This window comes from Dipodomys merriami, unplaced genomic scaffold (assembly GCF_024711535.1).
Source record: "Dipodomys merriami isolate MVZ:Mamm:240054 unplaced genomic scaffold, mDipMer1.0.p SCAF_8, whole genome shotgun sequence".
NCBI classification, from domain to species: domain Eukaryota; kingdom Metazoa; phylum Chordata; class Mammalia; order Rodentia; family Heteromyidae; genus Dipodomys; species Dipodomys merriami.
In genome coordinates this window covers 29,172,735-29,187,500 of record NW_027206401.1, presented here as the reverse complement: position 1 = coordinate 29,187,500, position 14,766 = coordinate 29,172,735, and the positions used below count along the sequence as shown (strand labels likewise).

Here is a 14,766-nt window from a genome sequence, read left to right as displayed (position 1 = left end):
GCTCAAGGCTAGTACTCTACCACTTGAGCCACAGCTCCACTTCTGGCTTTTTGTTGGTTAATTAACGATAACAATCTAATGGACTTTCCTGCTGGGACTTGTTTTGAACTGTGATCTTCAGATCTCAGCCTCTTCAATAGCTAGGATTACAACACCATAAGATTTTTTTTTTAATACCCTGTCAGGGCAAGTATGAGCTAAGAAGAGAACTAAACATTACTCACAGATTTTTTTTTTATTTTATCTTTTTTTTTATTGTGAAAATACTGTACAGAGGGGTTACAATTACATGGGCAAGATAATAAGTACATTTCTTATCAAGCATTGTAGCCTCCTCCTTTGTTTCCCCTTCCCATCCCTTCCCATCCACCCCCCACCCCTCACCTAATCTTCCCCACTACCCCCCCCACCAAAGTTGTAAAGTTTGTTTTCGACATAACGACTTGTACATATCATGGGTCCACATGTATCCCTATTTAAACGATTTGTTTTTCCCCTTCCCCTCCACAAATTATACCGACATCAAATACAGTGAAAGCAGGGGTTATACTGGGGGAGGGACATACAAAGGAACAAAGAAATAATCTTATAAATGTGTTAGAAACACTCCCATGAAAGAAAAAACATTTGAATACATATCTTAGGGTTCATTTCCCTAACATCACCTTATCTGACCTTTTCTGCGTGACTCAGACATATACTAGATATTGCAAATAAGGGAAACCATGGGACCTATGTTTCTTTGGGCCTGGCTTACTTCACTTAATATAATTTTTTCCAAGCCTTTCCATTTCCTAACAAATGGGGCAATGTCATTCTTTCTGATGGAGATATAGAATTCCATTGTGTATATATACCACATTTTACTCACAGAATTTTTTTAGTTCCTCAGATATCAAGTCATTGAGGAAAATGCACACACAGATATTTTAAAATAAGAATTAATTTCTGCCTAGGGCAAAATTTCTGTTGGTAGCAATAAGGATAATAATTTAGTTATTATTTCCTACTTACCAATAAAGTAAGCTATCATTTCTTAATGAATGTGGAGATGAGTGCATGTGAACTGATGTGTGGTGGATGAATTATAAAATGGGTTGGCTATTTAGCAGTTAATTTACTGCTACTCTACTTTTAATTTAAGTGGGACCTATCAAATACAAAACTAAATTCTACTTTTACTTCTTAGATATTTAGTGGATGTTTTATTTAGCTAAATATAAACTACTTGAAGAAAGCTAATACTATTTTATTTATATTTTTATGTTTATGTATGCAGAAAGCCTGCTTTATGCACTTGGTTTTAACTAAGCTTGAGCAAAAAAAAAGAAATTCTAAAATTAAAAGAATTTTTTCAAGCAAATTTTAGATGTTCATGGCCACACTGGCAGAGCTTAATTGATGGGGAGAAACTCTTAGGCTGTCCTTCTTGTCAGTTGTGTTTAGGTTGTTGTGTGGTCTGCTTGATTGTTTCCATACTCTTCATTTCGTGCAGTTCTGCCTTCCCAAAGCAGCGGTGCCCCACAAAACAAGATAAAAGTGAATGTGCTTCATTGAAGTAGTAAGTGAAAAGCTGGGATTTATGGAAAGGCAGCAGGCATGTTTTTAGCAGAAAATGGGCAGCACACGCCTTGTGATAAAAATGAATAAAACGTGTTTGGTACTGTAGTGAGCTCTGAATCCTGAGGATGCAGTTTTCTCACAGTGGTGATCTCCTGGGAGCCACATGCCTGACAAGACAGCGTGTCTCCAGTGCATTGGGTTAGATCTGTCCTTGAGGAAAACAGGCACGTCAATGGTCTTGTTTATCTTTTCTCTCAACTACAATATGGACTTAATAGTCAACTCTTAAGAGAGTATTCTGAACATTCCATCTCATGACTTTAAGGCTAGGAGAGCTATACACAAAAATTGGTACATAAATGCTCTGTTCCTTAAAAAGCTATCCTTACTTTTTGTAGATGGAGAGAAGTCTCTAGTAATAAACCAGATATTTATGGCTTAGCCCATGCTAATCAGTCTCTAGAACACTATACTCTTGCTATGTGGTGAATAGTTAGCTTTTTAGCAGAGTGAAACTTGTGAATGTTTTGAAACTATCATAAAAAATAAAGGAAAACAAATGAGATTTATGCAAATATAATTTAACCTGTGTTTTAGTAAGGGCTTTATGTTTATAAAAACAAAGCAAGATGGTATTGTCAAAAGTATTTAACCCTTCAACTATGCACTCGAGGAATTCATTTAGCATGTAAAATTTTTCATCCCTTGGTTGTTAGAAGTTCAAAATTGCAATTTTCTTAGCAAATGTGAAAGCAGTGTCTCCAGTTGTACATTAACTTAAATTATGTCAGCTCATTTTTTCTGTTAGTATCAAATAGCAAAGTATTCATGTGTAATCATGGTATATTCACCATTGTAATAAAGGAATCTGTCTGTACTTGAAAGTTGCTAAATTATGATATTTTCTGTAATTACACCCTTGCTCTTGTGTGTGTAAAATATTCAAATTAATCTGTACAACCATATAATTATGCAATGTAGCAGAGTAGAATACTGTGGGTCATGATCAGAACTTAGGATTTTATCAATTCTTTTCTGGAAATATTTTCTAACCAACAATCTTTTAATTGCTGTATTCAGAATATTAGTGGCAAGAAATGTCTGCGAAATGAGGAAGTAGAAATTACAGTTTTCATTCTAAAGAGAAATAATAAATAGGACACAAAGATTTTAGGGTCAAGTAAGATTATGGTAGTTGAAAATGATAGTTAAGACAGGAGTTGGTGAAACCAGAGTGCAGCTGTGGCTCAAAGTGGTAGAACACCAGCCTTGAGCAAAAGAGCTCAAGGACAGTGCCCAGATCCTGAGTTCAAGTCCCACAACCAACAACAACAACAAAGTTAATTTAAAATTGTATGTTGCAACTCCTTAAAGATAATACAAATAAATGGTGTTGATGAACAAAAAAAATTACATGTGAAGTGAAATGTTGAGGCAAAGGTACTATCAGGCACAGGTTTAAGTTGTTAGAGTAAGTTCATCTGATGTCATTTTGAAAAGAAGAATGTGAATTAGCCAAGAGAGTGGCAAAAATAAGCAGAATAGCTCACGTATCTATGTAGAAGAGCAGGTGTCTGTCTGACTGACTACTACAGAGGTTATACAGTTGGCTTTTGAATATGACTGCCTTTTTGGATACACCTTTAAGTTTATAAAGGCTCTTTAGCATGATAAACAGATAGGAATTCAAAATTCTTTTTCTACTCATTAGGATTCTCACTTCAGTAGATTCACTTTCTTCCTAACCTCTAGTGATGAGTAAGAAGGTCAGATTTACTGTGCAGTCATGAAATTGAACACTACTAATCTATGTACAATGATTGGTACATAATGAGTTCTAAACAAGAATTAGTCTTCTTTTTATATCATCATTGACACCACACTAGTAAGGAAATTTGTTAAGTTGCATTATTCCTTTTTAAGATCAAATGCAAGTAGAGCAAAAAAGTTAAGAATATGTTGTTGTGTGTGATCAGTCATTGTCTAGGAATGTGGTTGAAAAGATCAAAACTGGTACAAGGGTTCTGTAGAGCCCTGGCTATTTCTTATGCCATCTGCTGTGTGCTCAATGGATATAGCTATGTAATTGTTGATTAACAGACACAACTAGGTTAAACAATGGACTAAGGTCTGATTTATGAGGAAGATGTAACAGTCATGTGAAAGAAAACCAATGCAGTAGAGCTATAAAAAGATTAGGGGGTCAATAGCTAGATCACTAGTTTTGTTTTTATTGCTGAAATTATGATTTGTTATTCAACATTAAGCCCAGAAGCTCTAAGCCCTAAACACAAAGTAGCCCTTGCCAATCTGGGAGGTGTTCTCTAGTTCAGCATCACCCCAACAAAGGGAGAAAAGGAATCACATGGCAAGAAGCACCCTGCAGTTGTTATTATCCAGGTTATTTTTCAATGGAGAAAGGGATAAGAGTCAGGTAGATGAGAGTCACGTTTTGATTTGATGCTGAACACTGTGCATACATAATCATATTTTACTCAACTTGTGAAGGGTAGCATTAAAATTGAGTCTTAGCAGAAGTGAAGTAACTAGTTTAAGTAGCTTGTACTAGTTTAAATAGCTAATTGGAGACCAGGTCTCCAACTCTGGGAGGCTCAGGCTTAACTGCCAAGAGTGAGTAAGCCACTAGGAAAGAATGTGCATTGAAGCTACAGTTCACATAATGATTTTGAATACCTGAAGTTCTGATGTTCACTTGGTAGATTTTGCTTTCTTGATTCATTCACCTATTTCTGTATTAAACACTTCCTTATAATATGTTGCTGTCTACTTAATCACTACTTCTTCAGAATTGTTAGTCACCTACAAACACTTTTGATGGGCAGTAGGTAGATAAATAGGTAATAAATCCAAGTGAACACCTTACCATCATTCTGAATAAGACCTGTTGTCACTTTGTAAACAGTCTTAAAAGTCCTGGAATGGCAATTAAATCTGGATTGTTTTGTTAAATTGAAGTTTGGTCACTAAAACAGAACTATTACCTTACGACTGATAGGAAGATATCTCTGGAAAGACAAGGGAATTTTTCCCCAGAATAGGTTTGTTTGTTTATATCTTGGTCAAAATAAGCCTATGATTTGAGTACCTGAAACATCAAGCTTTGTATATCTGAATGTATTAGATGAAACCATAATCTTGGAAAGGGTAATTGTAAACAAATCAACACCTTGAAGAAGGCTTCTTGACACTCCTATTTGGGTGAAATTTATGTTGTCCCAAAAGAACTCACCAGATTTTACCCTTTAAATACTTTAATAACATTCCTTTATCTTTGCCTCTTTCTCTAAAACAGATCCATATCCAGAGAACTGAAGGATGTGACCACATGACCTGTTCACAGTGTAACACTAATTTTTGTTATCGATGTGGAGAAAGATACCGTCAACTCCGGTTTTTTGGAGACCACACATCAAACCTCAGTATATTTGGATGCAAATATCGCTACCTCCCAGAGAGACCTCATTTAAGGAGATTAGTGCGAGGGTCAGTCTGTGGTGAGTGTTTGACATGCATTCAGGAATCTTATAGAGATGATAGAATGAAGTCGAGATAACAGACCTTTTTCTGAGTCATGAACGTTTCCTGAGTCCTTCTTGCCTGTTGGGTGTTCTAGTCCAGGCTTTGCCCCAAAGCCTAAGGGTGATGATGTACTCTCCCTTTGTGATCAAATCAGAAACATAAGCTATAAACAAGGCACTACTGATACTGAACTAGAAACTAAAGATAAATAAATCAGATATCATTTGATAACTGATAACTGAATTATCAGTTACATTGCAGAAATTTGAAGTCATAGCCTTTTCTGATGCTCTGGAGACCACATGATAATGGGGACACCATCCCTAATTGGTAATGTTCTTACTATTTTTATGTGGATAATAACTAGCAGCATTTCTTCTACACATTTCCCAGTCATGAAGTATATGCAGAATATAGAGGGAACAGGGGCTAGAAATAAGAAAACACATGCCATTCAAACTCTGAAATAGAGTTCCACTCCACCTAGAAAACTGACATCACAGTATGTTTTCCATTATATTTGCAATAATAGCCAGCATCTAATGTAATATGTATTTTAAGAAAATCCTTTGTAGTCATCCAAATATGAATACTTTTATGGACTTATTTTTAACCTATCTTCCCAGTACATAGCCCTACACACACACACACACACACACACACACACACACACACACACACACACACACACACACACACACACACACACACACACACACACACACACACAAACTAAACACAGATGTCTGCATATAACCAACTCACTGTGAGCATCCTGACCTAATATGGCTTCTTCCATGAGCTCCCTGCACCTCTACAAATAACCACTGTACGATTTCCTCCTCTCTTTCTACCATTCAGTGCTCCATTCTTCCTTTGTCTGGCAGTCTTTCTTTTTACCTACTGTGGCCAAGTGAATGAAAATTTCTGTGTGGCTCCTTCCCATTATGATTCCTCTGGAATCATAAGGGTTCCACATAGAACAAAGCTGGTGCAAGTCCAGATATACTACCTGTAGTTTGTGTGCAAGTACAACTTATGATAACCAATATTGGAATCAAAATTTAAGAATTGCAATGCTAGATATATAAATTTTTCTGCTATAGAAAATGGTGTTTTAAAAGAAGTCTTAAGTGCTCATCAGGAGAATAGCAGTTCATGGCTAATCTAAGCAAAAAATAGTGAGATTCCATCTGAAAAAAGTACCCTAGGCATGCTGGTTCAGATTTGTATGCCCAGCTACTCAAGAATCATAGGAAGGAGGATCATGATCTGAAGCTGGTCAATAATACAAAACCCTACCTGAAAAAAATAACTAAAGGCTATGGGTGTGGCACAAAGGGTAGAGCACCTGACTAGCAAGCATCAGTCCCTGAGTTCAAATCCCATTACTGAAACAAAGGACTTTTTATGAATCTAGTAATAAAAGTAAGTGTGCTTACTCACTCAAAACAGTTTCTTAATCTGGCCTATACAGCCATAGCAATGCCCCAGGCCTTATGTTACCATGTCTTAAATATAAATTATGTCATTGTAATAAGTTTATTCATTACTGCAGTGAAAAAACATGTTCCTTGCATTGATAATGATTGTAAAGAAAGTATGAATGAATAGACTGAGCTATGTGTGTAGGAAAAAAAAACATTCGTTTTTAAAATGTACAGTTCTAAATATCATACTCTAAACTCTTAGACATAACTCCTGGGATATATAAAGATAATTGCTTAGTGGGACTTAGTATTATTTAACTGGATTCTGTCATTGGTTTAAAAAAAGCAAGGAAAACTCAGAATTAAGCATTTGTTAAATTAGTAATATCTAAACTAATTAGATAGTTAAACTGCCTTTCTAAATTAGATACTTCAAATGGTATTTTATCCATGTTTCTTCATCTGATTCCAAAGACTTTCCAAAGAATTTAATAGTAGTATTTCTCTGACAAACTTCTAAGAAGGAAGTGGCTGCATTGTGCTTCTATTTCGTATGTAATTTCTGATTCCTGATGACTGTTTTTAACAGATTACCATTGCTATTTGATTCTTAATCAGCTGTGTGATTTTACTGCATTTCTCTTCCTACCCCCATCTCTGGTTGACTATGGGCTCTGCGTCATCCAGCTGTGTCACATGCTATGGGGTTGCTGTTCAACAAGATATGAATTCCAGCCTCATTCTGTATGTGCTAGTGTGGATTTCTGTTGGACTTACATTGTTGTGTTTATCATTACTTAAATGCAGGCTGATGCTGCCAACTGTGACATCCCTTTTTAGAAGTGCTTCCCTTTTAAGTTTGTTAAAACGACTTGCTTGAATAACTTGCAACACATTACTTATTCACAAGTAATTTTCTCTAACAGTAGCCTTGAAGCATCACCATTGTAGTTCATTCTGTGTGATGTTCTGATGATTAATTTTTCTGCAATCCAGGAAGTGAATGTAGCGTTGTTTTAGAAGTGTGCCTGGACGGAAGCCCTTGTGCAGGCTCTTCTTGCTCCAGCTTTTTGAGCTAGCTTGTTTAGCTTCTGCACACTTGGACCTGTCACTGCCTTCATCTTTCAAAAAAATACAACAGACCAAGGAAAAACACAAAGATCAATGGTAAAATAAAATTAACCAATCACAACGAATTGGAATGTTTTGGTTATAAAGAGTTCTTGCTGAGCATTTGTGTAATTTACATGAACTCCAATGATGAATTTGCATGTGTATGTCTATCTATAGCTGATATATTTGTTTAGAAATGTGGCCTTCATTACAATCAGCTACCTTAAGCAGTAGTATACACTGTGTCACTTAAAAGCATCATTATATTTATAAATTGATTTGGTAGAACATAACCCCTTTGTTCAACTACTTAAAGGTAATAAAAATATCACTTTTAAAGAAACTTCACTAATTGTTCAATAAATTACTTTTGAGACTTAAAAAATTATTTTTCCTTTTATTTTCCAGCTGGAAAATTATTCATTGCACCTCTAATCCTGGTTTTGGGATTAGCACTAGGGGCCATAGCAGTTGTAATTGGTAAGAAACACTTATCTGAAATTTCAAGTCTCTAGTAACACTGGACAATCTGAGCTTAAATGTAATTGTGTAAATCAGCTATTAAGTGAGCATGATGTTTGCACTAATTCTGCTCTAGATCACTATTATGTGTGATTTATACATTCAGAGGGGCATGTTCGTTCTGAGATATATCCATCTATGTACTTATAAGGTATGATTATCACACCTTCAATAACAAGCATGATAGTGAAAGATTTAAATGAACTAGAACCCAATTTCTCAATTTTGGATCTAGGTTGGAAAATCTAAGAAAATAGGCTCTGGTACAGGCTACTGCAACCTGCGTGTTTGATTTACTCCAGTGAAAGATTATCTGAGTAAAAATAATGCCTCAATGTACCAAACATATACCTAAGCATGGACAAAAAGAAAAACTATCAATATTTATATACATACAATGTTTGTATACATACAAATTACATATTTTTATAGTAGTAGGTCTCACAATTTAGCATGCTTTAGAAGATTCAGACTAGTTGATTAAGATACACATGACTGAGTTCACACCCATTTTCTTATTTAGTATAAAGTTGGGGCCTGAGGATTTATATTACTAAAAAAGTTCCCAGGTGCTGCTGATGTTGCTGGCCCAAAGATCACACATTGAGAATCCTTGGTGGAAAATGGTAAATTATATGCTGTTCATAAAGGCTGCTTTGATTATTGTTTGATAGATGAAGGTTTTTCTGAATAAAAAGATTTTTCACATATAAACATTTTAGCAGGTAATGCATGTGCAAGACAGATGGAATTATCAAGTACTGGGCATCTGAGTTATTACAATGTTCCAGGACTATAAAATAGCATTGCCTGTATTGTATAGTTGAGGAAATTGAGGTTGACTGGAACCTTGTTAAGTGGTGAAACTGGGAATCAAACCTGATATTTGGTGCCATAGCCTATGTTCCTAAGGAAGATGCTGTACTGCCTGAAACTGAAGTGTGAATGTCACAATGTGCAAATGGTATGACTGTGAATAATATTTGCACATAAGGTTTGATATTTTGGGAGAAAGCATTCCATATTTAAACTTGTATCACTGAGTGTTGAAAGTGGGGGAGGGGGGACAGAGCTAAAGGCAATGATATAGAATGAAGCCTTACAAAAAATAAACACATGTCATAGTGCAAGTCCTTTTTCCTTATGTGCATGCTTTGCTAAGTGATGATTTTGTAAAGAGTTTACAAATACATAAGTTCCAAATATATGCATTTACATGCCTGTTCCCCTCATTGCCCTTATTTTTTTGTCTATCCCTAGGTTTATTTGTATTTCCTATATATTGCCTTTGTAAAAAGCAGAGAAAACGCTCACGGACAGGTATGCACTGGTAGGATGCAGGTGACTTCACCCAACTCAAGCTAGTCCAGCAGGAGCTGAACAGGATGGAACACCGCCTGTGAGTCATGTCTGGAAGAACAGCGAGAGGACCTTCCGCCATCTCGTCTCCCCGTGGTTCTCTGCAGGCCACGAGCCTCTAGCTACGGTGCACTCCCAACATGGTATCCTGGCCTTTACCTAAACAAATTGCTGCTTTTCAAAAATGGTCACTTTCATAAACTATAAGCATCTGTATGGTAACTGACATTCATGGTTCTTGGAAGAAAATAGTTTTCCTTAAGAACTGTTGCTCTGAGGACACCTCTCTTGAGTATTGCTTGGACTGTATGAGAGACTTGTGAAAGGCTGAAGTCCTATGAATCCCAACAAGCAAGGCCACTTTTCAGAGCATGCAAGTTTACCACGTGCACCAATGTTCAACTGTGGCCCAAGCAAGATATGAACTTTGGGTACGGCCATTGGTAAAGTTGTCAATGCACAGGGAAGGGAAATAAGGAGAGTCTTGCGTTACTGACGTGTGTGTGCGTAGGGGTATGAATGTGTGTATATATAAATATATATTAAAGCTAGGCCCCATAGCCTTGTGCTTATCTATTTCCATGTCTCTATACTATTTTTCCACATTTTCACAGACCTATTTAGAGAGGATGATTACTTTGTGGGTGTAATTTGGTAATATATTGAATTAATATCATTGTAGAAAACAGGCTGTTTTGATATTGACCCTTTCTGTTTCTTGCTGTCTTTTCTTGTCACCTACACAGGCATTTGTGCAATGTCACCCCAAATCATATCAAGCTTTGTAAACTGACAAAACCAATAGAATGCTTTTAGGAAATTCTTGCATCCCAAATACTCAATTTTTATGGATTTCTTGTGTATTGGCATCCATGTTTCACTCTGTGGATAAATGTTTCACGTAGGATTATTTAATCCAAAGAGCTAGTTTTGCTGTAATGGGAGCAAATCTTTCATTCAGTTTTAATTAGCAATGTGTGATTATAGACAATTCTCTAGGTCGAGTTTCAATTATTTAACTCCGCCCTTTTCTCTAGTTCTGTTTTTTTTTTATTGGTCCTCAAGTTTTTCCTAAAAACAAATACTAGTTTTCTTATACTTTCTGCTTGTATACATAATAATTTGTTGGTATCTCCTTTAGAGGCCTAATTTGAAATGAAATGTTTTGCAATGATAGATTCATCTAAAATATAAACTAGTTTGGAGAAAGGCAACAAAACAACAAAAATATTTTCAGAAAGTTTTTGTAAGATGTGAAGTCCATGAAAATAAGGAGAGTTTCATTTGTCTCAGAATTCTCAAAATTAGTGATCTGCCGCAAATGAAGCATTTGTCAGCAACACTGTCTGAGTTGAAATAGATTATGTGATAAAACATGCATTCACATAGAGAACTCATCTTGATGGGGCATAAGTATATGAACATACATCCTTTTTTTGCTTGACCTGATAGAGTCCACAATGGTGAAGGTTACTTGCATGAGTAAGAAGCCAACATAACAGAATAGCTGTATAGTTTCTAGACTAAGCAGTTCTACGTCCAGTTAGAGGAGGGTATGATAGCTGTAGCTATTCTAGAATAGCATCACTCTACAATCACCTCAGACAAAAATGATGCTTTGTTTTTACAAAGTGATCTTTCCTTCCATCCATTGGTTTTAAAGGTATTTATCAACTATTTCCTTCAGGTTCTCTAGCATTAGAACAAAAGAATGAGAATTTCTAGTCCAAATACATGCTTCTGTAATAAAACAGTGATTTGTTTTTGGAGAAAAATTCATCTTTCCTGGACTTAGGCATCAGTTTGGCAAAGCATGAATATCATGGTTTTGTATATGTGTGCATATATATATATGCATATACATATATGCCAACTGGATATATATGCTCTCTGGTTTTAGATCATGTGTTTTCCTAAGTTACTGTATCTGTTGTCTTCTGCCTACTCAGGGATTTTTATTCCTTTCTTTAAATAACTTATCTTTTAAAAGTATTTTTATATGATTTGGAAAACTTTCCAATATGACAGTTACAATGATGTCAATGAAGGCTGTTTCATCAATGATTGGGAGAGTATGCACTGTATTACACAGAATTCTCATTTTTCTATTGCATAGTTTTTTAAATAAATGTATACATTTTTCTCTTTAAAGGTTGAAATATATGAAGCATTTCCTTGCTGGTAACTCAAAGTAATTGGAGAATTTTTTTGTACTAAGTTTCAAGATCTTAAAAAGAGAGAAGAAAATTAAGAGGATAATTTATATGTCAGTGCTAACTTTGAAGGTAAACAGTAGTATAATCTTTAGGATAAATTCTGAAAATTACATTGGAGAAAGAAATGTGCATATTAAATAACTATCTTTGTATTGGAGACTCGTCATTTTTATGTATGTTATAGTGTAAGTTTAATATATACTCCTTTAAAAATCCCACAGTTATAAAATACAGATTCCTCTGCTTTCTCCACCCCTTATTTTATAGGGATGACTACTATTGATGGTTTGATGTCCTTCCAGATGCTTTCTGCAAACCTATAAGGAAGTATATGTGTGTGCACATGCACCTGTGTATATTAGTTTTTTTACAAATAGAATAATTTTACTTTCCTGTGACTTTCTCATTTTATTAAATGTTGGTGAATACCTTCCCATATGAATTTATATAGATGTATCTCATTCTTTTGTAAATTCTTACATTTTCCATTGTAGGGCTGTACTTTAATGACAGTCTTTCACTCAATGGATATATCTTTTTCACTTATCTATTACAAGGAATTCATCAGTACAGACATTTTGAATATATTTTTGCCATCTTGAATAAACATTGCCATAAGTTTTTAAATTTTGTTTTTATTAGATATTTGTACTAAAATTTTTTATACATTTTCAGGAAATGAGATCATAGTAATAATATATTTAAGACCCTTTTTTGAAATGTAAGAAGATTGTGCAAGAGTGCATAATTTTTAAATCAAATCATATATTGAAGGACAATTTCCTCCATTTGATTAGCCAAATAACTACCTTGCCAAACTTTAGAAGAGAAAATTAATCTTTTTCCAATAAAAGTAGAATGTCAGATAATGTGAAAAAGACAAATTAATCATGAGGTTGCCTAGTTTTAAAACCAGAGTGATTTAAATGAACAACTCAAGACAAATTCATGACATTTGTCACAGTTTTTAAACACTGTGCACATTCATGCATGTTGCTCCACAGAGGAAGTTAGTTGTATCATTGTGAACAAGAGGAAACAGTATGGTAGCAATTACATACACCCACAATAATCTATAAAGAGATGAATTAAATTCATAAGGTTTGTTGGAATGATTATACATTGCATAATAATATGAAACACATTTTACGGTTAATTACAGCAGTTGTCTTGGCATTACATTAAGAAGAAGAAAGTGGGAGGGAGACCTGTGGTACAAGCAATATACCATTGCCACCACCTTGATTTTCCAATAGGTGCTATTGTATCCTAAGAATAGAACAGGCAGGAAAATAATAAAAGATAATTAAACGCCAGTCACATTGCAGCATAGTATCTTTGCTTGTATTTTCTCTGCCATGGGATCAAGATTCAATGATGTCTGTGAGGAAGAACTTCCTTGCTCTGTCACACATCTCTTCAGTCCCAAGGCCTTCATCATTCAGCCACATGACCCAGTGCTTCCACAAAATACACTGCAGTCTTTCTCCATCCCTTCATCCCTCCCTATTTTGCTTTTCTCTACACTTCTGCTGTTCAAACTACTCTTCACCCAAAGAGAAGAGAAAGAGAAGAGATACCAGGGGAAGAAAATCTCACTGTGGCCTGTTCATAGCGTCTGAATGCCTTCCTGTCTTTGGTCAAATTTAAATACAGCTGCCCACACATTGACTCAGCTTCTGTCTCTTCACACAAAGGTACTTGTCTTTACATGAGACGTTTATGATGCTCATTGTCATAGTTTTAAATTTTTAGGGGTCTAAATAACATTAGTTTCTTTGAGTACACTAAAAAATCAGTGCCAAAAGTCATTTTAGATTTTTGTTTCATGAGCAAGCAATACATAGGCATCAACATGAATCCTCACATTCAGTCCTTTGATTTGATCCACGCACTGAGTCATGTGCTTATCCTTTCTTGCCTGTAGCAAGAATAGTTTGTCCCAACTATTTAAATTAATTTTCCTTATGTTCAGCTTTATTGTTTTGTATTAACTAATAAACACAGCCTTAAAGATTCTGTAGTGCACTTTAAAACACAGTGCCATTTTAAATAATTCAACAAAGTTAAGTAATTTAATAAAAGTAAAACAACTTATATGTGTATTTCAAGGGAAAGAACAAATAGGTTAGCAAATACATGTCAACTCTTTAAACCTATGAAGAATTGGAAGCTAAAACATTTAGGCAAGTCAATTTTGCCTGAAAAAAAAAATATATATATATATATGTCAGTTTCTGAAGTTATAGTTAATTCTGTAAATCTGTTACCAATAATTTTGCTATGTTTGGAGCTGAAATATAGCACATAACACTTCATAAATGTTATCTAATAATCTAATTAGAATGATTATTTAGAATATCAAGTTAAATTTTTTTTTGTTGGTAATAGGGCCTAAACTCTGGGCCTGTGCGCTGTCTCTGAGCTCTTCTGCTCAAGGCTAGCGCTCTACCACTTGAGCCACAGCGCCACTTCTAGCTTTTTCTGCTTATGTGGTGCTGAGGAATCGAAGCCAGGGCCGCATGCATGCCAGGCAAGCACTCTACCACTGAGCCACCTTCCCAGCCCTAGAATGTCAAGTTAATTTCACAGAAAGTTTTAACTCCACTTACATAGCTTATGAATTCTACAAAAGAACATTTTCTTACAAGAGACATGGTAAATTAAAACAATTGCATTATATTTTGATTTTCAAATCATTATAATTCAGACATTTTTCTCCTATGATGGAAATTAAATTCTCAGATCACATATTAATATCTATATCTACATCCCATTACTTCTATGAAACAAATCATTTTATAGAGACCACAAAGTGTGATCTGAAAAAAAAGCAGAATTACAAACTTTACAAAGTGTTTAAGATTGTGAAATGCTATTTTATTTTTATACAAACCAGTGAAACAGACCTTTAAGAGACAAATGTAAATGCTGTTGAGAATAGAGCTAATACTAATGTTGTAGACACACGTTGTGTAGGCTTCTATGTGCATTACTGTTGTGAAGCTAAACTGGAGTTGTCT

At 35.0% G+C, this 14,766-nt stretch overlaps 1 protein-coding gene across 1 annotated transcript in view; it reads left to right on the top strand.

The window, feature by feature from the left end:
• The window catches only part of Rnf217 (ring finger protein 217), a 120,793-nt gene extending 109,115 nt beyond the window's left edge, over positions 1-11,678 (top strand). Inside the window, exons 4-6 of the mRNA XM_070010619.1 lie at positions 4,877-5,078; positions 8,055-8,126; positions 9,429-11,678. Of these exons, the coding sequence (XP_069866720.1) occupies positions 4,877-5,078; positions 8,055-8,126; positions 9,429-9,502 (348 nt within the window). The 3' untranslated portion in view covers positions 9,503-11,678. The remainder of the gene's footprint in view (positions 1-4,876; positions 5,079-8,054; positions 8,127-9,428) is intronic.
• The last annotated feature ends 3,088 nt before the right edge of the window (positions 11,679-14,766 follow it).